Source organism: Miniopterus natalensis, chromosome 16 (assembly GCF_054644295.1).
Source record: "Miniopterus natalensis isolate mMinNat1 chromosome 16, mMinNat1.hap1, whole genome shotgun sequence".
In the NCBI taxonomy this organism is placed as follows: Eukaryota; Metazoa; Chordata; class Mammalia; order Chiroptera; family Miniopteridae; genus Miniopterus; species Miniopterus natalensis.
Genome location: NC_142096.1, coordinates 18,873,402 through 18,900,473, shown reverse-complemented (window position 1 = coordinate 18,900,473; position 27,072 = coordinate 18,873,402). Strand labels below are relative to the sequence as shown.

At 39.7% G+C, this 27,072-nt stretch overlaps 1 protein-coding gene and 1 pseudogene across 1 annotated transcript; both read left to right on the top strand.

The window, feature by feature from the left end:
* Positions 1-3,652: 3,652 nt before the first annotated feature.
* LOC148091346 (ferritin, heavy subunit-like) lies at positions 3,653-4,183 on the top strand (annotated as a pseudogene).
* Positions 4,184-6,222: 2,039 nt separating this feature from the next.
* On the top strand, positions 6,223-25,411 carry BPNT2 (3'(2'), 5'-bisphosphate nucleotidase 2). Its single transcript, XM_016207701.2, has 5 exons — positions 6,223-6,652; positions 13,282-13,444; positions 14,973-15,068; positions 22,576-22,737; positions 24,224-25,411. The coding sequence occupies exons 1-5, from the start codon at positions 6,266-6,268 to the stop codon at positions 24,493-24,495; spliced, it is 1,080 nt and encodes a 359-aa protein (XP_016063187.2). The 5' UTR covers positions 6,223-6,265; the 3' UTR covers positions 24,496-25,411.
* The last annotated feature ends 1,661 nt before the right edge of the window (positions 25,412-27,072 follow it).

Sequence of the window (27,072 nt, the reverse complement as noted above, 5' to 3'; positions counted from 1 at the left end):
CTAAAACAATGAGCAAACTTACATCTAATATCCTGTTGCATATGGTTAATGCAACTGAGCATTGCCCCCCTCACTTTACCCAGGCACAAGGCATCATGTAATCAATCAACAATTACATCTGGCTGTGTCTGTGCCAGGTGCTAAGGAAGTTATGATAGGAAGCCTAAATTACAAGCCTTTGAGAACTAAGTAATCATTCCAATAAATACAACAAATGATTTTAATTTAGAACACATTTAGTCAAGAGCAAACCTGTGCCAGCTGGCACAGCCCATTTAGGCTGGTCAGACCAGGCACAAGTACACCAGGGTAGGGAGCTGGCTTCCAGGCCAGAGTCCCTGGAGGAAAGTGGTGGGAGGCGATGTAACCCTTGGCCATCGAGGACTCCTCAACAACCATGGCCAAAGGCAAGAGCCTTGCAAAGGGAGAGGGATGAGGAAGGGAAGCAGGGGGCAGCCTGCCCCGCCCTGCAGAATAACCTGGAGTGTGCAAATGCAGGCAGCCTCATGGTCTCAGCTAGTCCAGGGTCCAATGGGTCACAGCAGCCTGGCCCACAGTCCCTTGGTTCCTCTCTTCAATATGAAGAGGGATGAGTATAGATATATAAATGTCCCCGAGGGCTCCTTGTTCTTAATCTACAGTAATTGCACTTTTGTGATCATGCCTTAGTAGGTATCCTGAAGAATTAGGAATCATTAAAATCCATCTACCTTTTGCCTACTTATTAGGAGCCACAAGCTGGACATACCATCTTTGCTGACTTGCCCACGTATGTCGACTATATGATTACTCCATATTTCCAAACATATGTCACTATCATTGATATCTCTTTAGAGGATGAAAGATGGAAGCCTGAGCTTAAGGAGAAAGAGACACACAATTGAAATTAAATGTAGTAATCTCCAGCTCCTACCTTTTTTCCTATTACCTTTGGGTTAGATTTTGATAAGGTTTTGTGTCTGAGAGATTGTTACACTTATTCTATTAACCTGTGGAAGCAACAAGAGATGAGAAGAAATAAACGAGGTTCAGAAAGGAGCCCGGAGGACAAGCAATGGCCTTGAAAATATGGTGGGGTGAGCAAAATGCATGATAAACCCCTTTTTGAACTTGGGTCAAGCATAGTGCTGGGTTCTGAGATACCACACCAGAATAAGTTATGGCTGGGTCTTGCCCATAAGGAGCTCACAAGTCCAGTATGGGAGGCAGCCAGGTAATCAGGGATACACACAATGACTGTTTGCTGTGGGCAAATACACAAAAAAGCATGAAGCCTATTCTTTGGTCAGGAAGCTTCCTGAAGACTGTAATCTGAGACCAGGGTTGAAAAACACGCAGACTATAAAACCTGAGAATTTTTCAGAGTTGTTCATGGTAATAAGTGAATCATAATGTAGAAATTAGAGAATATTTAAAATTGAGTGATATCATTCAGAAGCATTCAAGAAGTGAGAAAAATTAAAAATGCAATGTGAATCAGATCATATGTAAGTCTAAAGTGATTTAATTGAATTGAGACAGAGAGAGAGAGAGAGAAAGCACAAGAGAGAGAGAGAAGTGTCACACCATGAAACAGACACTTGGCAGGAGTGGAAAGCCCAGGCCAGTGTCCTTGCCGCCTTCCTAAGGAGGGTTATGTTGTCCATATCTAAGCATGAGGTGAGAATTATGCTGAGCAGGGAGTAGGAGCCCAGGGTTCCTGGGGAACTCAGTTCACTCACCTATACAGTAAAGAGATGTAGCTGAATTATCTCTTTAGTGCTTTAACCTCTAGAACTTTCTGATTTGATGTTTACCTGGCAGGTGTTTGCAGCTTTGTCATTAGGTATAAGGATGTTAAGATGTTACTTGAGGGACTCTAGTAGACGGGACAATGACGGCTATTATCTGCCCTGGATCTCTGCAAAGAAAAACAACATCCGGCTATTCTTCTTCGAGTAGCTATGGCTTTTACCATGTGTTTTGGAATTCAAATGAAAGTAGCCCTGCTACCTTGGCTGAAATGACTCAGCCAGAGCCAAAGACACCCACGCAGATGTATGTGAGAGCTACAGCCTGAGAAAGTAACTTGGGGGGTGAAACACTGACAGTGTAAGTGACCCAACCTCTTGTGGTGGTGTGAACATGAGGCACGAAAGAAAAAGTGGGTCCCTGGAGCTGCTTTGTGCTCTGCATGGCTATGAGTCATTCTGTAAGTACTTTATCATCTGCTGAACATTACAGTTCTAGGAGCACTGAGACGCAGAATGGCTCTAAGTTGCTGAGTATGTTCCTGGGGTTCCTCATTACTGCAGGTATTCTCAAATAAACCCTTATCACCTAGAGTAGTCTGTGTTTTGTCTTTTCTAACTATGAAAACCTCAAGGACAGGCAGGAGGCTCTCAGGCTGAATGATGCTCATGAGTAAAGACAGATGAGTAAGAGACTTCATTCTGCTGAAAGAATAGGTGCTTCTGAAAGACCTCATTGCATAATTCAGTATTAGTAAGTTGATGCTGCAAAAAATATATTTTCTATTTGCTTTCTAACTAAGATGAAGAAATAAGTTAGAAAAGTTGGCTTTATGACTTAATTGATGACTTGGGAATTGTGACTGTCAAGAGCTCTGAAGGGTCTGAGACCTCACCCTGCTTGCAGCTAACATGTTAGCCTGCCAGTTTCAGGATGCTGGCAGAAGATACAAGACTCCTGGCTCAGAGACAAAGCGATTGTAGCATGCAGGGTGTCAGCATTTGCATTTGGTTCTCAAGCCCCAGTTCCCACAGGGTGACACTTAGATCGAGACTCCATGCACAATGGGTTGCATTACAGGAGAGATACTTTGAGCATAGGGATCTTGAATCTTTTACAATTGGCAGCAAGCCTGCCTGATATACAGGAAACAAATATGTCCCTTGCTCTGGAGGAGATACCATCTTTGTCGCTCAAGGATGTTTGCTATACAAACATCCCTGAAAGTACAACATCCTTGAAAAGGGAGTTACTCCCTCTGATGGAAAGACAAACAGAAACAGACTCACAGAGAACTCTCTCCCAAGTGACCCATTAATAGAATAATTGAATCAATTTAGAGGGTTTAAACATAAAAGAATATTCCATGTAGTAAGGGTAAGCATTGTTTAGCGAAGCTTTTTTTATATCTACATGTAAAAAAATTTTTTTTTTTACTTTTTTGATTGGCAAAAACTTGAGACACACTGACTAAGATACCACTAAATATATTGAGTTCTTACATTCTGGGTGACATGAGTTGGCTTACATAATACCCAAACCTGTGCAATAGCCATGTGTATTATATTGGAGTTCTTCTATAATACACACGAAAAGGATCTGAGTTAGATCAGAGGATATAAAGATATGTAAAATACTTACCTGACTTCATGTTGTTCATATATTAAGAGTGATTATAATTTCAAAGGGTAAAACTTATAAGTAGTTTTCTATTGTATGTGCCTACAATATTGTCTTTATTTAATAAACATCACTGTTATAGTTGCTAAGATCAGGGCCATGGTAGAAGGTTCTAATGCTGGCATAATTATATTAGTTGAAAAAGTTACCCATTGAGTTGAGTCTGTCTAAATTTTGGTGGAAAACAATTTTAAGAATGGATGTAGAGCACTGTTTATGCCTGGTTTCCTCTACTGCTGAGATGGCATCCCAGGTCCATAGTCTCCTCTCTGAAGAGTGTAGGCTTGTTATTAATCACGTGGCATCTTATTAGCTGCATGTCAATGACATTTATCTATGGCCTGTTATTACAATGAAGATATGGAAAACCTCTTTTTGCTGCATTCTTCAAAGACCTAGATGAGGTGAGGAAGGAACATGCAAAGTGATTCCTAAGGTATCTAAGAAATTGTGGGGGTAAAACCTGCCTTCCGGTGATTAAGAGGCCTGATAGACATAGAGATAACTGGTGAGCTGGCATACAGGCTCTAGAGTCTGCTCTGGATTGGACAGCAAGTTAACTGGGCCTCTGCTAGACCTGAAGACCGTGGCTTCTGCCAACAATGAAACTGATCTCTTATGTTTCATGGGAAAGTACCTGGATAAACACAAGAAAAACACAGGCTATGTGGAACGTCAGCTTCTATATCACAAGAGATTAGAAAATCAGGCCAAGTAGGAAGGCCCAATTAAAAATTCTGCTGAAGCTTGGCTGGTGTGGTTCAGTGGTTGAGTGTCAACCCATGCACAGAGAAGTTACCTGTTCAATTCCCAGTCAGGGCCCATGGCCTGGTTTCGGGCTTGATCCCCAGTGAGGGCCGTGCACGAGGCAGCTGGCCAATGTTTCTCTGTCATCAATGTTTCTGTCTCTCTCTCCCTCTCTAAAAATCAATAAAAACATTTAAAAAAAAAGCCTGCTGAAGTGTCAGGTAAAGAGAGGTAACATCTGAAGGCAACAAAGCAAGTCTTTTCATTGTTGTAGGTCCCAAAATCAGCTACTTAAGAATCTTAATCTTCTTCATTTGACAGAGACTGTTTTCCTTCATTGTTGTGCATACAAATAAATCTACTTTTTTACTATAAAAAAAAGAATGGATATAGATAATGTATTAGAAATAGGCCATCCACAACCTTAACATGAAACCCATTGTCCCAAGAATTGTATGTGCTGCCAAAGATACAACTATAATGACAGGCCCAAACACGTATCACTGGTTTATTAAAAGTTAGAATTATTGTTTTCATAGGATTGAATCATTCAAGGGAAAACTACAAGTTATACTCATCTTGGAAGTTTAGTATTTAAACATGAAGAAATGACATCAGTTCACTGTTTTGTTTTGCTTTCTCAGAAAGTTAGTAAAAGCACTTTTACCTAGGGTCCAACTAGCCTGAACCTTTAATTAATTATATTGTCCCCCTAAAAAGCACTTAAAAAAAAGAAAATTACAAGGAAACGAACTGGCAGATCTCCCTCCCCCCCCTCCCCCCACACAAAGTGTTTCTTGATTATGAAAGCCCAGTAACAAGGCATGTTTTTCAGCTACATAGAGCAGCAATTTTCAACCGGTATGCTGCAAGAATTTTTAAAACATGCAATACCTATTTAGTCAGGGGCATTGACCTATTTTCTCTAAGATTGTCAAATAAAAAAAAAAATTTTAAACGACAACAGCCCACACAATGCTGTCTGGTGTGAAAGAATCAAAATTATACTTTTTTTTTTTTTTTAAAATCAGATCTGCAAAAAATACATTTTCTAGTGTGCTGCAGAATTTTAGTAATTAGCTTACGTGTGCCATGAGAGGAAAAAGTTTGAAAATCGCTGACACAGGATGGTTTATACTGTAAGGCAGAGGTAACGCGTGCTATCTATATAGAGTATACACACCGATATAAATGCACAAGCATTTAGATTACAAGAGATGCCAGTAAAGAAGCAAGCAAAATTACTCCTGTCACCGCTCACCTCCCTGCTCTGCCTGCAAGAATGCAGAGAGCCGATTTAAAAACATAAGCGCTGGCGAAAAAAGCCTGCAGATCTCTCTTAAAATAACTTTTATTCGTGCCCGCTGTGGCTCAGCGGTTGAGCATCAACCTGGGATCCGGGAGATCTCGGCTGGATTCGGGTCAGCGCACATGCCCGGGCTGCGGGCTCACTCTCCAGTCGGGGGCGCGCAGGAGGCAGCCGATCAATGCCTCTCTCATCATTGATGTTTCTCTCTCTCTCTCCCTTTCCCTTCCTCTCTCTGAAATCAATAAAGATATATTTTAGAATAAAAAGACTTATTTTTCTCCGTTCTTCAGCAGTCAGGACTGTCCCTATCGCTTTGGTTCATGCATATATTGGCGCTCAAAGGGCGATTACATTTTCACCAGGCACTAGGTATTCTTCCCCGCACGGAAAGTGGCTTCGCGACGTCCAGGTGCGATTTGAAAACCGAAACCCTGAGCGATTCCGAGGAAAGGCGGCAGCCCAGCACCGCCCCGCCCCTCGCCATCGCCCCGCCCCTTTGCGTAACCCGGATACACACCCACGCTACCCTTTCACCTCCCGGCAGTTGGCTAACGTGGATGTGAGGTCCGCCGGCGGGCCGTGGAGCCCGGGCTGCGCCGCTGTGGGAGCTGGGCCGGAGGAAGGGCGAAGGTGTGCTTCGCGGCGCGGCTCAGCCTCCCCGGGAAGGAGCGATGGGGCGCGCGGGCGCCGGGCAGCGGGCGCCCCTGTAGAACGCGCGGCGCCCGGCCCGGGAGCGCGGCGGCGGCGCGCGGGGAGGCCTGTGAAGGCCGCCGCCCGGAGCGCCCGGCCTCCAGCGCCATGGCCCCCATGGGCATCCGCCTGTCCCCCCTGGGGGTGGCCGTGTTCTGCCTGCTGGGGCTCGGCGTGCTCTACCACCTCTACTCGGGCTTCCTGGCCGGCCGCTTCAGCCTCTTCAGCCTGGGCGGCGAGCCCGGCGGCGGCCCGGCGGGGCCCGCGGCCGCGGCCGAGGGAGGCAGCGTGGACCTGCGCGAGATGCTGGCCGTGTCGGTGCTGGCCGCGGTCCGCGGGGGCGACGAGGTGAGGCGCGTCCGCGAAAGCAACGTCCTGCACGAGAAGTCCAAGGGGAAGACGCGCGAGGGAGCCGACGACAAGATGACCAGCGGGGACGTGCTGTCCAACCGCAAGATGTTCTACCTGCTCAAGACCGCCTTCCCCAACGTGCAGGTGGGTGCCGCGAGCGCCGGGCCCGTGGGCGCTGCGGGGAGCCTGGGGACCTGTCCCATCGCGTGGGCGCCTCCCGGGGCTCTGGCTCCCGTTTTACAGACGCGGATGGAGATTGAGACGCCGAACTCGAGGTGCTCAAGGTCGTACACACAGTGTGTGGAAGCGCCGGGTGAGCTTGCAGGCAGCCTGACTACGGGCCCATGCCCTCTGGCCCCTTCCCGAGGGTGCGTTCAGCTCTGAACCTGGGATCAGGAGCTTTGGGTTGTGGGTGGGCTTTCCCATCGAAGGGCTGAGGTTACCTTAACGCCCTGCCTCAAACTGTTCTGTAAAATGAAAGGGGTTGCACCGGAGCCTCCAAGTCCTCTAGCCTTTCTTGATTTAATTACTGGAAAGAGCGTGACTGTATGTATAATAAATGTTTTCTGGCCGACCTACCAGGAGTCAGCTGAAGGCCAGCAACTGTGGACGAGTTGCTCGGGCGCCCGGCCTTTGTGGGGTGGATGCTTATGAATTACCTTAGTTGTAACGTTATCAGGACCCTCTTAATGGCACATATTTTGGGGGCCCTTCAAGGAGGTGTTTGGAAGTATATTTCTCAGCAACTTCATTTCAACCATCTATCCCTTATTTGCTCCAGAAAGTAAGAATTGAAGAACATTTGCTCTTTCTTTGGGTAGAGTTTTGGTAAGGAATTACTTTCTTAGGGAAATTCAGACATTTTGGCTACTGGGAAGAAAAATTGTTTCCAGTGGAATTTAATTAACTAGATAAACAATGAGATCTAACCTGGGGCTTCTTTGGAAGAGTTAGGAGAGTATTGGTCATTGTAGAATTACATACCATGTGTGAGCCTCCTTCTAGTCTGTTTTATTATTTCTGTGGTTTTCTTTCTTCCTCTTTTTTTTCCTGTCCTTAATTTTTTTCCCCAGCAAGGAACATTGGCTTTCATATCATGAGCTGCTGAATACCACATGTAATTCACACAATTCTTAAACACAACACACAACATTGTCACTTTTTCTTTTGCCCTGCCCTTCTTTTTTACAGCTTATATTACACTGTTTGCATCTCTTGCACCCCCAAGACACAACATTCTTCCCTGTAGTTGGTGGAAGAAACTGGGGTTTCAAAGAAGTTGCTATAGTTATAACAGTAGCGATTTATCGAGTGTATTCTGTGCCCGGAATACACTCGATACTGGCCACACAAGACTTCATTTGATCCTTATGGCAACTTCAGAAGTAAATTTTATTTATGCCCATTTTGCAAATGGGAAATCTGAAGTTCATGACACTTCACTACACAGCTATCTAACTCTTCATTTTAGCTAGATCTTTAGGAGGCTACTTAAAACAGAATTTATAGTGTGGTTTCCTAGGGAAATATAAAATTGTAGAAACTTAAAAGCAGAAATAGTGAAATATAGTAAGCAGAGTTGAATTTTTTTAAGGTAAAGATAAAAATATTCTTAAATATTGAACACTCATGCGTAAATCTGTGCGTGTGTGTTCACATGCAAACTCCACCGCACTCTACCTCTGCCAAAGCTTTTGTCTTGGGTGACTTCCACAGGATTCTGAGTTTGCTTTCTCACTTATTAGCAAACACTAAGGGAATAGCTGCCAAGGGAGTGAGCTGCCTTTTATTAAACACTAAAGCTAAGCTTTCAGAATGTAGATGTTGAAGTCTGCCTTTATATAAAATAACTTTTTATTTTCTTGGGTTTGTTTGAATGTTTGCATGTACATCTTTAGTGTTCATGTTGGATGGTGATTGGTGGAACAGAGGAGGCTATGTTAATTTATACAATAGCAAAATAGGATGGTGTCATGTCGAGCTATCTCTTTTTGTCACTATGTTGTTAGACTAGAGGCCAAATGTTGTAGCCATCTAAGTAGAAACTCAGCCATACATTCTTTTCTTTCCTCACTCCCTTCCCCCAACACTGAGAAGTACAGTCTTAAATATCTTGTTGTTTTTGAAGCTTCACCTGCAATTTTTTTGTAAGGAACTTAAATCCCACTCAGTTTATTTTCTCATGAAAAATTAGCATCAAGAAGCCACAGATACCCTTTTCTTTTATACTGGTGCCCCATGCAAATGGAGAGAGGTCTCTTTTCAATCCCATGACTTTACTAGAGTAAGATGCTTGAGCTTTCCTATTTAATGTTCACCCCTCAGAAAAACTATATAGCAGATTTCACTCTAGAGCAGTGATTTTCAACCTTTTTTATCTCATGGCGCACATAAATTAATTACTAAAATTATGCAGCATGCCAAAATATATTCTATTTTTTGCTGATCTGACAAAAAAAATTGGTATAATTTTGATTCATTCACACCGTACAGCTATCATTGTGTTGGCTGTTGTCATTTTTTTATTTGACAGTCTAAGGGAAAAGTCAGTGCCCCTCACTAAATAGTCAGGTGTTCCATGTTTTAAAAATTCTTGTGGCATGGCATTGTGCCTCCTGCAGCACACAGGTTGAAAATCTCTGCTCTAGAGCACTAAAGTGGTGACAGTTTTCCCCTCAGGGGACATTTTTGTCCCTCTGGAGATTTTTGGTTCTCAGAACTAGGGGTAGAATGCTGTTGGCATCTAGTAGGCAAAGGGTAAACAACACTATGCAGAGAACATGGCATGACATCTTGTCCAGTCTCCAGCCTAGGTGATCCTGGCCAGTAATTAAACTTTGAGCTACAGTTTCCTCTCCGTTAAAATTAGGATAACTAGTAATGTGATAATCAGTGTAGCAGTAAGCATTGCAGACTGAAAATAATCACTTAATAGTAATAGCAGCCAACTTTTATTAATTACTTATCTGTGTTAAGCACTGTACTGCTTGTTTTACCTTCTTTATTTCATTGAGTCATCCAAAGAACCCTATAGGCAGATCTATTTGTCACTCATTTTTAGCACTTGGTAACTGCAACTCAGAAAGATTAGTTGACTAGCCTAGGTAAGTCACATACCCAAGACATCAAGGTGCTGGAATTCTGCTGTCAGGACAATCCTCTTAATGGTTCTTTACGGAGGTCAGTGGTGAACTTTGTGAGTGCGTGCTTGGTGGCTTGATGGGGAAGGAAGCAAAATTGAAGAAGATGTGAGGTGAGGAAATGGAGACAGTGTGTATAGACAGGTCTTTACAGAAGTCGTGCCACTAAGGAGCTTGGCTAGGGTATTATTTGGTACTAAGCAAAGGTTCTGTGGATTTTTTTTTTTTTTTTGGTATGTATGTTTTTAAAATGTGAGACCCTAGAGCCTGCTTAATTATTTATAGGGATGTATTTGAGAGGGAGTAGTTGATAGTAAAAGGCTTCTGAGAAGGTAGGAGAATAAGATAGGTAGAGCGATGTTTATCCATTTAGAAAATAGTTGTTGAATTCCTGCTGTGCGATAGGCACAGTGTGAGGCATTGTATCCAAAAACTTACTAAGATTTAGTGATTTATGGAGAAATGCAGTAAACGATACCTTAAGGTATTAACCAAATGCCTCTTTAACCCCACAGTACCTGAATTGTCACCTAAATAGCATTAGTTGTGTGTTGGAACCTTGATTTCTTACCCCTCAGCTCCCTGTTGAGGACTGGGACAGATAGGCTTAACGATGAGGGAGGGAGAGTAGATTGAGTGGGAGAGGTTATGGAGAAGAAATGAAGCTGCGCTCGTGAAGAAGGTGGCCAGTCAGGGATTTCTTGAGCACCTGTTATTAAGGCGCTGGCTTAGGCAGTGGGGACGGGGCTGCGTAATGAACGAACTGTGTCTTTGAACTCACCAATCTTAATGTTCTAGTGGGTCAAGATAGATAGTTAACATGTAAACAAATAAGTTGACTTCATACTGATAAAGGCTTTGAAGAAATAAAAGTGAGAACATGTGAGAAGAGTGATTGGGGGACCCTGCTTTGGCCATGGGTAGTCGGGGAAGGCCGATCTGAGGCACTGTCGTTTGAGCTGAGAGCTGAATGAAAAGCAGACCGTCATGCAGAGATTTGGTAAAAGAGAGTATGAGTATAAGAGCACAAGCACCAAGCTTGAGGGCAAGGGACCAGAAGACAAGTCAGTTTGAAATGTAATAAATAAGAGTGCAGATAGAGAAAGGTTACTGGGGCCAGGCCATCCAGGCCTTTGCCTTGTAGGTGATAGTAAGCAGTCTGGATTTTATCTCTGTGTAATGAGACATCATTGGAAGGTTTTAAGTGGGGGGTAATATAATCATTCTCATTTAGGAAGATGGTTACTGGGCTGAGAAGGGAAGCTCCATAAAAGCAGTGATTTTTGTCTTTTTTGTTCATTATTATATCCCAGGACCCAAAGCAGTTTAGAATATGTAGTCATTAAATAGTTGTTGAATGAGTGAAAGAATCCGAGAATACACTGTAGGAGGCAAGAGCAATCAAAGGCTCATTTTAGGAATCCAAATGGTGGTTGAAACCATAATTTTCTTAGTATACTGTACATGGTTTATTCTGTGGTTTTTGCATGGTGAATATTCTTACATTCGTTCACCTGAGGTAGCCTAACATTGTCGTTAAAAGTGTGGGCTCTAAAACCAAAATGCTATAGAGTGATGTCTGCAAGATGTCAGGAGTTCTCTACTGTCATTCATTCCCTCAAAGAACATAGATTTTGTCCGTTACTCATGGACAAGAGTACCTTTCTGGAAGTCTGAGAGTCTAGCAGAAAAGTTACAGCATACCATTGGGGGGGGGGGAACACAACGAGGAATAGATGCATTAATGTTTTTTAATATGCTTTCTTGATAATGTTTTTGCAAATCTTGGGTACATTTATTTCCAGGTAATTTATTTCTGTTGTTAGTATAAATGGATTTCTTTTTTTTAATCCTCACCCGAGGATATTTTTTCCATTGCTTTTCAGAGAGAGTAGAAGGGGAAGAGGGAGAGAGAGGAACATCCATGTGAGAGAGACACGTTGATTGGTTGCCTCAAGCACGTGCCGACTGGGGCTGGGGATTGAGTCTGCATCCAAGGTACGTGCCCTTGTCCGAAATCAAACCCAGGACCCTTCAGTTCACAGGCCGACACTCTAGCCACTGAGTCAGACTTTTGGCTAGGGCGGTTTTCTTTCTTTATGTTAAATATTTTTAATATTTCTTGCTAGTATATAAAAATGCAGTTGGTTGATAATTATTGACCTTGTATCTAGCAACTTGGCTATATTTTGTTCTATAATGTATCCACAAGTTCTTTTGAATTTTTTTAATAATCACATATCAGTTACATATTTTGCTTCTTTCTAATCCTTGTACCTCTCCCCATACTCTCACCCTTTAGCTTTCTACAATGGCTAGGACTCTCTGCACGTTGTTAATAGTGGTTATGATGGGGGACAACTGACTGTGTCGTTCCTGCAGGGTCCTTCATCATCTGACTTTCATTACTGTCTGACCTCCTTCCTCATCTCTCCAGAGGTCAATATGCTGAATAGTGCAACCATTGTCATTAATGAGTTTTAGAAAAATTTCATCTCCCTAATTATATCCCTTTGCCCATTTATTGCTAATCCCTGTTCTAACCTCTGCCCCAGACAACCACTAATCTACTGTCTCCATAGTTCTGCCTCTTCTAGAGATTTCACATAAATGGAATCATCCAGTATGCAGTCTCTCGTGTCTGCTTTTTTCACTTAGTATAATGTTTGGGGGTTTATCCATGCTATAGTATGGATCAGTACTTCATTTCTTTTTATGGCTGAATAATATTTTTTTGTATGGATATACCACATTTTGTTTATCCATTCATCAGATGATGGACATTTGGTAGTTTCCAATTTGGGCCCATTGTGAATAACCCTAGACACCCTATCTTAAAGAACAGTCCTTCTTCTGCTCTCCTACACCCACTTCCTGTTCTTCCCTACTTTATTTTCTCCAGCGTACCACATGGTTTATTTATGTATCGTGTATATTTATCTTCTTCACTAGAATCTAAGCTCCATAAAGAGAGAGACTTACTTTTGTCTGGTATACTGTGAGCAATCAGTAAACATTTGCTAAATCAGCAAAGGAAAAAGTGAATGGACAAATTGGATGTTTACTATACATTATATTAAAAATATTTTATGATTTAAGTAGCTTGGTGTTTCAGGAATATTACTATTTTTAACCTCTTCAAGGACAATTTGGGATATTTCAGGGTACTTTCCAGAGATTGCTGGTAGCTGTGGGTTTTCACCCAGTATGACTTTTTGCTCATGTACTGTCGGTGTTATAATTACTCTGACACTGTAGTATGGGGTCTAGGCATGGTGTCACATTCAATATAAACACATCGATCTACTCTGGACAGGGAGCTTGTCAGAAAGCACAGTACCCTGGTGGCTTCTTTGAGGCTTACTTTATATTTCTCTATATTGGGATCCTTTGTCTTGCTTAGACAACAAGCTAAGCTTGAATATTAGATTGGAAAGAACTCGAAGACATGATGTTGCTGGAATTTCTCTTACAGTTTCATTTTGCAATGAAATGCTTTGAAGTAAACTACTAATTTACCTACTTTCAAGTTATGTGATTTTGTTTGAAATATTTTTCTCTTTTGTGTTTTCTCAGGTAATGATTTTTTTTCTTACTGTAAAAAATTTTAATTATCACCTATTTTTAATGCAGATAAATACAGAGGAACATGTGGATGCCAGCGATCAGGAGGTTATCTTATGGGATCGTAAAATTCCTGAGGACATCCTGAAGGAAATAGCTACCCCTAAAGAGGTACCAGCAGAAAGTGTCACTGTCTGGATCGACCCACTTGATGCTACACAGGAGTATACGGGTAATTTTAAAATTAAAATTGATCTCAAATTCTAGATTGCCATTATATATCAGAGAACCAGAACGAGCGCAGATAATATATACATGGTGGTAGATATTTTACCAATCTCAGACAATTTTTCCGTTAGATTTTAAGACAGCATTTTTTTGTGTGTTTTTTTTTTAAAATATGTTTTTATTGGTTTCAGAGAGGGGAAGGGAGACGGAGAGAGAGTCATTGATGGGCTGCCTCTTGCACACCTCTGACTGGGGATCAAAACCTGGGCATGTACCCTGACCCAGAATCGAACTGTGAGCTCCTGGTTCATAGGTTGACGCTCAACCACTGAGACATGCCAGCTGGCTAATGCATTGTTGTATGAACCATTTGCATTCTCAGTGCCCCCCCCCCCCCCAAGGGGTTCCAAACCAGTGTAGTTATGCCATAATATTATTGGTGGTGATGGCTCATTATGTCACTGATTTTTCAGTGAAGGGAAGTTTTAGCAGTTAAAACAAATGGTTCTTATTTGACATTTATTAAGGTGTTTTTTATATATTGAGGTATGTGTTACTGAGGTATTTATATGGTCAGAATATAACATTTACTTGTGATAGTGGGAATTTAGATTTTATTGCATATACGTCTGTTGGAATTCAAAATAGTAAACCCTAGCCATCCAGAGAGCAAGTAATTAGCAAAAGAAAGAATTACCACCCTACCTGCTATTTTCATTCTTTTTATCTAGTGTTAGCTCAGATTTCATTTCTATGCATCCTCTCCTATGCCTTGTTTCTTACCCAAAGATATCTAATTCTTGCCTTTTCTCTGTCCTCTTGGTATACATGTTAAAGTTGGTTTCTTACACATTTATCTTCCTTCTAGATGGTAAGTTCTCTGACTGCGGGGCTTCCGCTTTGTCACCTTGGTGTTCTAGTGCTTAAGCACTGCACTTGACTGACAGTTAATAGATGCTCGGTAGTTAACTATGTGGAGAATGGGGGAGACACTAGGTTGTATATCTAATAGTAACTGAAATTATAAAACAATATTTTGCAGGAGTAAATAATAGAAATATAGACTATTGAGGTGTTTGTTTATAAAAAGTTTTTCTGAAACCAAGATTGGCCTGATTATATAATTGTGATAATATTTAGTGAGCTAATACCTCATGCAGAAACTATTCTAAGTACTTAACTTGATTTTTAAATTTAATACTAAAATTAAAAATTATTTTAATATTTAAAGATGGGTACTTAATTAATGTATATATTTTACAGATGAGGAAACTGAATTTAAATAATTTGCCCAAAGAAATGCAGCTAATAAAGTGGTAGGCTGGGAGAATAACCCAGGTAATTTGCTTATAAAACCAAAACTCAACTACTTCCTTAAACCTGCTTTTACTGCTAGACTCTCTTGGCTTGAGGGCATTGTTGACTATAAAAGACAGTTTATAAAATGTAAGTAAGTTTTTAATGAAATAAAGTATAACATTGTATCCTGAATTTATATAAGTTACTTTAACAATTGTGTTTATTTCTCATAGAGGATCTTCGAAAGTATGTCACTACTATGGTTTGTGTGGCGGTGAATGGTCATCCTGTCCTAGGAGTAATACATAAGCCATTTTCTGAATATACAGGTAAGAAATATGTCAGACTAAGAGTTAATGTTATTAAATCATTTGCCTGTAGTACTTACTATCCTGTCAGAATCTCAGCTGTTGCTCAGTAATTATTAGAGTCAGTCCCCTACCCTACCTCACCCCTTCACTGGGTACAGTGAAGATTTTATTGTTGGTACTCAGAATAAATGACAAAGCAGGGCTACCTAAACTTTCCTTAGAGGATAGACACTGTTTAATGAAGATGAGAGATTCTTAGTGTATTGAGGAATACAGCTAGTACGGACTCACCAGCTGCTGAGGTCCTGGGCTCTTACACATTGGATTCTGTGTGAATTCTGAGGTCCACCCTGAAGTGGCCTTAGCAAAATCTGTTATTAGGAAATGAGCTTGATCTTGTAGTGGTTAAAGGTAATGCCAACCTCAGCATCAAAAATGGATGGTGTTACTGTGAAAATCTCAATAGGCTAATCCCTTTGTAGCCCCAGACTCCCTTCAGAACTCCTTCTAACCCTTGCTTCCCCACCTTCTGGCTGCAGCCATGTTTGTTAGCTTCCTGCAGATGTCAGGTCAGATCCTCGATGATCATGTTGAAGGTGAGAGTATGGAAGACCATGCCAAAGAGCCCATTCAGTTTAGGAGTGAACCTTGCCCAAAACCTTACCAGTGCTACTCAGTTCTGGAATGACATTTTGGTATCACTGCAGCTGTTATGCTGCAGTTTGCCTGTCTAGAAAGGCTAGCCATGGTCTTAAGTCCACAATGAGACCATGATTTGTCGTAGTGGAGAAGTTGAGGGAAACAATTAGTAGTGTAAGCAATATTGCTGACAATCTGAAGGGAATTGTCATACTTTTCGTTGGTAACTCCCATAAAAAATGCAGGGCAAGGATCATGCAGATGATGAACTCGTTGATGGTGAGCGTATCCTCTTTGGCAGTGTTGAAAGCTGCCCTAATAACCAGGTTTAGTAGGTTGAATAATGTCCCCCTCAAATTCGTATTTACCCCTGTATTTCCTAGGACTGCCATAAAAACAAACCAGAAACTGTGTCTTTAAACAAATTTGTCTGTCACAGTTTTGGAGGCTAGAAGTCCAAAATCAAGGTGTTGGCAGAGCTATGCTCTCCGAAACCTGTAGGGGAGAATCCTCCGTGTTTTTGTCCTAGCTTCTGGCAGTTTGCAGACAGTCAATCCATGGTGTCCCTTAGTTTGTAAACACATCACTCCGATCACTGCCTCCATCATCTCATGGCATTCTCTTTGTGTCTCTGTGACTGTTTCTCTTTTCTCCTTGTAAAGACGCCAGTCATGTTGGATTAAGAGCCTTCCCTACTCCAGCATGACCTCATTTTAACTAATCACATCTGCAAGTACCCTTTTTCCAAATAAGGATGGTTTCTGAAGTGCTGAGTGGGGTAGGACTTCGACATACCTTTTGGGGGAACAAAATTCAGCCCATAACAACGTGGACTTCAGAATGTGACCTTATTTGGAAATAAGGATATAATTAAGGTAAATATCAAGGTGAGATTATCCTGGATTAGGGTGGGCCCTTAAAGCAATGAGAGTGTCCTTATAAGAAATAGGGTACACAGACGCACAGGATAAGTGATGTGAAGGTGGAGACAGATTGGAGTGATTCATATCAAGGGACACAAAGAGTGCTGGCAGCCAGGAGAAGCTGGAAGAAAGGCTGCAAATGGATTCTCCCTTAGGCCATTCAGAAGGAGCAAACCCTGCTAACATCTTGATTTGGGCCTCTGTCCTCCAGACTGAGAAAATAAATTTCACCTACCATAAGGATAAAGTTTGTGGTAATTTGTTATAGCAGCTCTAGGAAACCAGTACACCAGGCATCCATACAATTCTCTTGCTTACTCCAGCATCTCTATTGTGTCTCAGTGGTGTGGCTGGCACTGCATAAAAGACTGTATATAAAGTGGAGAGAAATAGACATAAGGTTAAGCTTTGATTAAATTTATTTGCTTTGCAGAATAACTTTGTGTCCCCAGTTCTGCCTGCTCTAAGATAGGCTGAACATATGACTATTGGCTCTGCATTTCAAAGCAAAATCTACTTTGTGGTATCTCACGTTTTATTTCATTTTTATAATTCAAATAGTTTTTAAAGTTGACAGTTTGTTGAGCTACAAAAGGTTGATATCATTACTGTGACATAGATTAATTATATAATTGCTTTATGGTTTATGGATTGCTTTCACGTATTTTCTTTAATACTTACTGAATTAGTTAGGATACAGATTAGGCTGATAATTTAGGATGCTGTAATAATATGCACCAAAATACAGGAGGTTGAACAAAACAAGTTTATTTCTTTCTTCCTAACAGCCTATGTATAAGCAGCTCAGGGTTGCCCTGACAGCTCCCTGGTACCAGGGCCACAGGCCGTTCTCTCATGCTGTTTTGCTGTTGTAGAATATATTGCTCTTCTCTGTGTGACTAAGGGTGGCTCACTGCTTGATCCACATTCCACCAGAGGTGAGGGTAAAAGGGAGAGTTGGAGGACATTTCCCACTGAGGGTTTGGCTTATAAATTTCACACATCAGGTCTCATCCCATTGATCAAAACATAGCTAGAATGCAGCCTCAAGGGAGGCTAAGAAATGTAGGTGTTATTTTCAGTGGCTATCCAAGCTACAATTTAGGGATTCTGTCACTCAGGGAAAATAGGAAAAGTGGATATTGGAGTATAATTTAGCAGTACTAATACACTTAATATAGCTTGTGAGTGAGGCACACAATTACTATTAGTATTCCTACTTAGAGATGAGAAAAGGAGACTCCGAAAATTGATACACTCCTCAAGCTCATCCTTCTAAATTAGAGGAAGAATCAACCCAGGAATTTTATGCAAATCAGTATAGCACATCACTTTTATAATAATAGTTCCATGATTACTAACATTTATATGGTATTTAGCAATTTGCAGTATACTTAATGTTACTTCATTTGAACCTTTTGATAAGTGTGACAAGGAAAAATGTTAATGTCTTTTATAGATTAAAAAAAGGGCTTTACCAGCTCTTACCATGAAAGCCATACATTTAAAAATGTCACTGTAAGAGCTAACTCCTATTTTTAACATCTCACATTGGTTTAGTATTTTTACAGTTTATGAAATGTGTTGACATAAATTCACTTCAGCCTCAACATAACTCTGGAGAGAATATAAAATAGGAATTGTAGTGACAGTGACTTTTTAATAAAAAGGAAAACAGGCTATAAAAGTTAAGTGCACTGTTTAAGTCCTTGAAGACCTCTCATTCTTTGACAAGGCCCTACATTACCTCTTCTGTCAGGACTTCATTTAGCTGCATATAAAGTAAATCTGATTACAGTGGTTAAACAAGTAAGAGTTTCATTTGTTTCACCTAATAAGGCGGCCAAAGGATAGGGATGGTTTAGTGGCTTTATGATACTGTTAAGTTGACTTTTCTGTTTTTGCTTTTTTCTTAGAAGATGGCTTTTTATTTGCATGCTCAAAGATAGTTGCTTCCCGTTTCCATGGGTCTGTTCTAGGAAGAAAGAGGAAAGAAGACAGACAAAAGACCTGTGCAGGCCATTCTTCATATTAATCTGGGCCCTCTGCTTCATCTCATTGGCCAGATGTCACATGACACGCTTAGCTACAAACAAAGCCTGCTACTTCAAAGAGAGTTAGAACTGTAATAAAGGGAACGCAGAGGAAATTGGTATCAGATAGGCAAATAGATTCACATTCTTTGGGCCCTAGTTTCCACATCTGTTCATTTTAGGGGGGGAAATCAGGATAGAAAAATGCCCATTTGGAAAAACAACTTTATTTTATAAAAATATGTATCATAGGCTTACCTTGCTTAGAATAAAAAAGCCAAAAATCTCTAACTTATAGGAATAAACCGTGTTCCAAAAATATCTTTGTAAGTTACTAATAAAGTGCCCTGTTCTTTGGTGATCTAGCTTTCTTGCCCAGCATACTGGAACATAAGGTGCTTGCTAGTCAGCAAGTATCCAGAATAATCAATAGTCCTCAGTGAGGGTGGGTTGACCTTCCATTCTTGGATTGAAGGTCTGTTTGGTGAGCCCTGTTCTTGGGCTGTCATTTTCAGATCCAGACTGTATATCGATGCTGGCAGAGTACCAACCGTGAAATACTGTATGTTTACCGGAATTTAGCAACAGGACTATAATGAACTGGAGGTGGGTATTATTGGCAGCAGGTAGAGCAAAGCAGATCAAAATTCTTATCAGATTTTATTAGAATTCATTTACTGAGTTTGAAATGCTTAGAAGCAAGAGATTTTTGTAGTATTTTAATGAAGTAGTGTGTAAATGTCTAAGTGTAGTATAGTATATTCACACAGTGATAATTTGTGGCTATTAAAAATAAGTCATAGCCCTAGCTGGTGCGTCTTCATTGGTTGGGTGTCATCTGGTGAACCAAAAGGTTGCCTGTTTGATTCCTAGTCAGGGCACATTCCCTGGTTCCCAGCTTGATCCTCCGTAGGGGGCATGTAGGAGGCAGCTGATCTGTGTTTCTTTCTCACATCAATGTTTCTCTCTCTCCCTTCCTCTCTCTCTAAAATAAAAAAGTTATAATGTCTGAAGTCTGTGTAGCAAAGTACCAATCACTTTTTACTTCCTGTTGGACTTGTGTTTTTTTTTAGCATAACTTACTGAGAGAATAAACACATTCTGTTAGCTGTTGTTTTACCTTATCACTATTATATCACCATCGTCAATCATCATTTATTTAAGTACCTGCTGTATTTTTTAAGGTGATTGAAATGATTTTTCCCATAGAAATGTTATGACTAAATGTATTGAGTTTATGTAATATGAAATATATTTTTTTTAATATTAAATTAGTAACTTTCATCTAAGATTTTTGTGGTACTATCGACTGAGATAATGCTGTCTTTCTTCTCTTACACAATACTGACCTCTAGAGAGATAGCATTGTAAATTCTCTTCTAAGTTAAATCATATTTTTGGATCATTTCTAAAAAAATTTTAGAGGATTTTTAGTTTTTTCTTCTCAGTTCTTTTTTTAAACTTTTATTATGAATAATTTCAAACATAAAATTGTAATAAATTTTTATATACAGTAGTCTCCCCATATCGCAGTTTCATTTTCTGTGGTTTGGTTACCTGAGATCAACCACAGTCCAAAAATATTAAATGGAAAGTTCCAGAAATAAACAGTTCATAAATTTTAAGTTGCTCTCCCTTCTGAGTAGTGTGATGAAATCTCATGTTGTCCTGCCCTGTCCCACCCAGGATGTGAGTCATCCTTTTGTTGGTCCTATATGTATATATGTATGTATCTTAGTTACATATTAGACATACAGTATAAAAAGGGTTCTGTACTACCTGCAGTTTCAGGCCTCCTGTGAGGGTCTTGGAATGTACGCCCGGCAGATAAGAGGGGACTGCTGTACTCCTTTATCTAGATTTAACAGTTGATAACATTTTTATATATTTGCTCCCCCCCTCCCCCTTTTTTTTTGCCTTTGTACTTTACAGAAAATTACAGGATCATGACATTTTACCCTAATGTACTTCGGTATGCATCTCTAAAAAAGAATATGTTTTTTCTACTAAGAACAGAGCTATTTATATAATAATAAAATTAAAAATTATTATTTAATTGATCCAGTATTCACATTTCTCTGAATTGTTCTAAAGTGAATTTTACAGCTGGTTGCTTCAAACTAAGAGCCAGTAAAGTGACAAGCATTTCTTTTGGTTACATTCTCTTAATCTAGAACAACGTCCAGCCCCCTTTTTCCCAGTGCACTGACTCCCTGAGAAGACCAGGTCAGTTTTTATAGAGTGTTTGTCCTTTTGGATTCTTCTCTTTCCTCAGGGTATCATTTAACATATTTGTGCATCTTTTTCTTTTTTTTTTTTATAAAGTAACAATTAGTTCTAGAGCCTTAATTGAATTAAAGTTAGCATTTTTGTCAATTGTAGCCCTGGCTGGTGTGGCTCAGTTGGGCGTTGTGCTGCCCACCAAGAGGTTGCTGGTTCGATTCCCAGTCAGGGCACACACCAGGCTGCAGGCTCCATCCTCATTAGGGGGTGTGCAGGAGGCAGCCAATCACTGTTACACTCTCACATCCATGTTTTTCTCTTCTCCCTTCCTCTCTCTCTAAAACATCAGTAAACTATTCTTTTAAAAAAAGAACACATTGTAGATATTCTTCGTGCACTTCCTACTGCATAGTATTACATGACATATAATGTCTTGTCATCATCCTAAGATGTGTTGTACATCATCCAGTATGTTATTAAGACTTCACTTTTGGTTTCCTCTCTTCTCCAAGCCTCCTCTTCTCACTGCTCTACCAAGTTTCAGGCCTACTTTCAGCAGTTCTCATTTTAGAAGAGACCTTTTCCTTCTGGGAATAAATTCTGGCTGACCTACTGTCACCACTGAGATTCTCTGACCTCTTGGTGCTTCCATGAAGCTCCTGCCGTATTCTCCACACGGGTCAGAGGCAGCACTGATTCAGCTGATCTTTGATATTTATTCCCCTTCTTATATATTTGGGTTGATAGCCATCCTCTCTTTTACTTATAGGCATTGAGTAAGGGTGTTTGTATTTATTCTCCTTGTTGCTATGTAGGGTTTTTAGAAAGAAGTGTGAAAGAGTCCAGGAGGCTGTCATCATCCTTGGGGAACTCAGAAACCTGGATCTGTTAATTTTTTTTTCTTTTTCTTTTTCTGCAGCCAAGAATATGTAGTAATGCAGTTGCTTTCATTGCTAGCTGTGGTTAACTATATTTTATCCCATAGTGAGTGACTGCTAGAACCACAATCTAATTGGGATAATTCTGAGTAAGTTTGTTTTCTTGTATAGATTGGGAGACAGTGAAGAAAACTTCTAAACCAAGAAAAACATTTCAGGCCATCTCTGGAGTCTCCCCACCTTCTTAAAAACTTCTGTTTTGAAATCTAGAACTTTTTTTTAAATACTGTTTGACAAAGCAGATATCTAAATCTAACTCATCTCTTTAATAATTTTAAATTTTAAATTGTGCTTATTTCATAGGTTGTCAGGGATTGAGTTCTCCAGTAATCAAACTTTGAGATAGAGATTGGCATGCAGGATGTTTACTCAGGGTGCTCTTGGGCTTACATTTGTGGAAGGGAGGGAATGGAGCTGGCTTAGGTGCAAAGAGAAGTTGAGTTGCAGTGTGATCCCAGTGGACTCAGCTGCCACCCCACAGGGAGCTCTGGAACCTAGGAGTTCTTAAGCCAAGTGTTTAATAATTATTACCTTTGGCTGGGCAGGATTATATGGCCTTTTTTAGCTTTGTATTAATATATGCCGATTTTAATGTAAAAACAAACAAACATATTTCTCTGTCCTCAGGAAAAAAAAAATTCAGCTTCTGTTTTAAAAAAATATATAAGTAACTGTGGAAAAGAATTTTTTTTTTCCGTCTCTTTTGGTACTTTGAGTTGTACTTTTTAAAACTTCAGTGCTCTTAATGGATATTATATTTGCTTTTCAGCTTGGGCAATGGTAGATGGTGGGTCTAATGTGAAAGCCCGTTCTTCCTACAATGAGAAGACCCCAAGGATCGTTGTGTCTCGCTCCCACTCAGGAATGGTCAAACAGGTTGCTCTTCAGACTTTTGGAAACCAGACTGCAATTATCCCGGCTGGTGGTGCTGGTATGTTTCTGCTCCCTTTTGATGCCTGTAAAGTGTTCCCAGCCAGGTCAAGGCTGATGTCAGGAGAGAGATTTGGTTGCCACATGCTTGGGAAGTAAATGCAAGTAGACAGTGTACTTTCAAGACAGGCATGGTCTCACTTCGTTATTTCTAGGGTAGGATTTCAGTTGTACATGCCTTCTTGATAGAAACAGTCTCCCAATAGAAGCACAATTTCACAATAGTGATTTCTGTTCCTCGAATACTACAAAAGCATTATATATGATCTTATTTCAAAATAATTTTCCCATTAGTTTAACTCTAGGAATATCAGGGAGAGAAGAAAAGATCCAAGTACATTATGATGCTTTCTATCTGAGAAGGAGGCCAGGAAACACCATAAGTGTTGTTACAGTGGCTAATATCTGGATCACTTTTAACACCCCTGAAGCCCTCAGCTTGCATGTCTGGGATGAACAGAGTCTAGTGCCCACCCAGCTAGCTCAGTGCATATTCTGTACTACTGTATTGTCCGTGTTATAGGTCAGGGGTCAGCTGGCTTTTTTGAAAGACCAGATAGTATATATTTTAGGCCTTGTGAGCTGCATATGGTCTATAATGCATGCTGGTCTTTGTTTTGTTTTGTTTTTTAAATTACCCTTTCAAAATATAAAAATCATTTATAGCTTGAGGTCTATATAAAAATAGGCCATTGCCTGGATTTGGCTCATAGGCCATTTGTCCACCCTTGTTTTGAATACTGTTTAATATCATAAAAGTCTTTTAATTCATATAAATAGCAAATAATGGTCAGAAACATTTGTGTTTGAAAACCTTTTTAGCACAATAATAAAGGGGAAAATAATGCTTATTAACTTTTAAGCCAAATAGTTTTGGTTTACTGATTACATAGGTCTGCTTTTCTTAATATGACTTCATTATTTCTTACAGGCGCTCTGTTAGGTTGGTTGAGAAGGGTATTGGCTAAAGTACTCATTAGGAATGGGATAAACCAGTTTCTAGACCCAGTTTCTTCTGCGGTTGTCTTATTTTATTTTTAAATTCTGCCTCATTACAAAGAAGATATAAGATAGTAGTGTTATTTTTGTATTCTCTCAAATCCAGCCTTTCTAGATATTCAGGTGAAACTTGTGGGTGTTTAGTTTCAGTGTAATATTCCATAGGAAATGATATGTACTGAGTGTATTATTTCATAGAAAACAACCACAAAGTAGATATAAGTTTAAAATAGACATATATTTGGTTATACTTGAGAATAACTTAAGTTACTTTGCAGTATATTTTTTGTTCATTTGGGTTTAATGTCTGTGCTGTTATTTTGTTAGAAAAAACCTATTTTTAAATAACTTTAGATTTGGCAGTTGCAAGATAGTACAGAGAGCACCTGCACACCCTGCGCTGTTATTTTTAACAGTGTGCTCAAAAAAGTAAGCTACTTTCTTTAAATCTTTCCGAGAGTAACCTAAATTCTTTGTTTATCTTTTAGGTTATAAAGTTTTAGCGCTCTTAGATGTGCCAGATAAGAATCAAGAAAAAGCTGATCTATATATTCACGTGACATATATCAAAAAGTGGGATATATGTGCTGGCAATGCCATCTTAAAAGCCCTCGGGGGGCATATGACTACCCTGAGTGGTGAAGAAATCAGTTACACCGGTTCTGACGGCATTGAAGGAGGGCTGCTGGCTAGCATCAAAGTAAACCACCAAGCTCTGGTCAAAAAACTCCCAGATCTGGAGAAGACAGGACATAAATAAGCAGTCGATTATGGATCACAGCACTTCCAGAGCTGAATGGTCAGCCTGAAATGCTGGAGGCTTCAAATGATTGTTGGAGACTATGCATGGTTAAGGCCATCCTGAACTTTTTAAAGTATTTATGAAGCATCAGAGACTTATTTTCCCTGTAATAGGAAGATCAGGGAAGATGGGTTGCTTCATGTCTCAAGTATTGTCTTTATTTTTGAGACTATTTTCGTACAGTTGTCATACACAAGGTGCGCGCGCGCGTGTGTGTGTGTGTGTGTGTGTGTGTGTGTATTAAAACCTGTAGCTGAGTCCACATTGTTATGAGTCACTGTTTTCACACAATATCATGAATCTTCATTGTTAGTAAAATGGGCTGAAGAAAGGATTGATTTCGTGTAGATGTTTAATATTTCTTTATATCTCATTAAAAACAGTAATTTGGAGTTTTTACTCCTAATTCAGATGGAAAGCACAAGAAGCCACATGTTCATTAATATGCAACAAATGTTCTATTTATCTGTTCCTGAATATTTCTTATGAATTAAATAGAAAAAGCTTAAATTGTTTTTTTCTTTGAAATTTCAATAACAGGTTCATCAGCTAGTAGAGAATATAGATACATGGTGGCTGCGCTGTAATTTTTGTGTGTGTGTGCTTTGTTTCTACAAGAAAAAATGTGTTATTCCCATGGGTTCAGCTTTTCTGATGTCTTGCTGTTGATTTTCAGTCTCCCTGTAGACGGTGCATGATTTCATTCTTTCCCTCTTGGCCAACATTTTAGTCTTTAACTTGTAAGGTTTGGATTAAGATTTCAGGGTTAGTACTAGCATTTTGCTACATTTTCTCACTAGGGATAAAATATGCTATAAGGCACTACAAAAATGTAAACAATTCTATTATTAATTGAAAGTTATTTGACACTATATGAACTGACCAGCTTTCATTATTTTCAAAAGCTCTGTTTAAGTACTTTTTAAGAAAATTGCCAGGTTTGTATATAGAGATTCTCTCCTCGGGGATGAGTTATGCTTGCTCTTACCATTATTAAGTGGCTCTAGCCTAACCAAACTTTCAAAGCAGTAAATTTTGAGATATTTTGTGGTTGTCCTTCAGATTAAAACAACGAGGGTTGAAGTTAGTTTTTGAAGCGTGTTTCTATTCAGCATGCAGTCTGGTTGGAAGGAAGGCGGCGGCACATTCACTGTGTCACTAATTGGATCCTTGCTTTGTGAAATATCATTGGGATGTCTGATTTCCCCTATGGTGATGTCTGAAAACTTTATATGTACAAACAGTACCATTATTTCATAAGACTTTGATGTCCTCATATCCATAACACTGACAATGAGAGGGATTTTTCATGGCTCCCTCCCTCCTTCCCTTCCTCCTTTCTCCTTCCTTCTTTTTCTTTTTCTTTCTTTCTTCCTCTTTATAACCCTAAAGCAACCTTCCATTTATTTCCTATCTTGAAGGTAAAATTGACCAAAGAGTGGACATCCTCACCTGGTGGGATGTCTGTACAACATATTTGCATATCACACTGTTCAAACCCCTTAATTCCTCACTAGGAAGATGAATTTAGTATGATGCACATGTTTCCACCCAATCTCTAGCAACTGGTCCCAAATCTGGTCGAGTAGTGAGCCTCAATACTCAATAGATAGGCTTTCGTTCAGTGAAAATTTATTCAAGAATTTGGGTAGTTGGAACACTTGATATTTAAACAGGACTTAGGAATTCTGAACAGAATATGGAAGACTGCATCTTTTTACGTAGCCATGAGATGAAGGAATCCTTTTTCTCAGGAGAGATGGCAAAGGCATATGCTGTTTCCAGAGTATCGTGGTATAAAAGCATTTGTGTCATTGTAATATGTCAAACTTAGGGAAATAGGATTAGCATAGGAAATTGAATTTATTTCATTGGAGTTCAGTTTTTCCCCCAATATTATTATATGGAAACTTTCTGATTTAATAGAAATGAAATTAGTCCATATTAGCAAGCATGATTGCTTGGTTTTATTTTTAATTTTATTAATTTGCATGTAGATAATGACTTTGTGAAGAACTTGTGTGTAAAAATTAAGATATTGGCTGTCAGTTAAATGCATTATTTTTATGTTTTTGGGTATAGTCTAGTTACTAATGATTTTTAAAATGCTTTTATAGAAAGTTTAATTTTTTTGTTTCTAAAAGTCAATATACAGTACAGAACTAATATAACTACAAAGAGCAGTATATTTATTTATGTGAGACATCATACCAGAACATACCAAACACCTTCATGAATAAGTGAGCCATGTAATATCTCCCAGAATTACATACATTATTTCTAAAATGTAGCAAAATAACTAGAGTTTACTTTTAGTGACCCCACCTCCCCACCTCCCGGTCTTCCCTTTCTCTCATCTTTGTCCTTATTTAGAGGATACTTTTCTCTTGAAATTGCATTTTACACATCACATTGAGTAACAAGCAATGATGTCAATGACCTCAGTAGCCATCAGCTGTCCTCTTCCTCTGCCTCTCTTCACTTCTACCTTCCTCCCTCTCTCCCTAGTCCCTTAATGTTCTCATTTTATTTCTG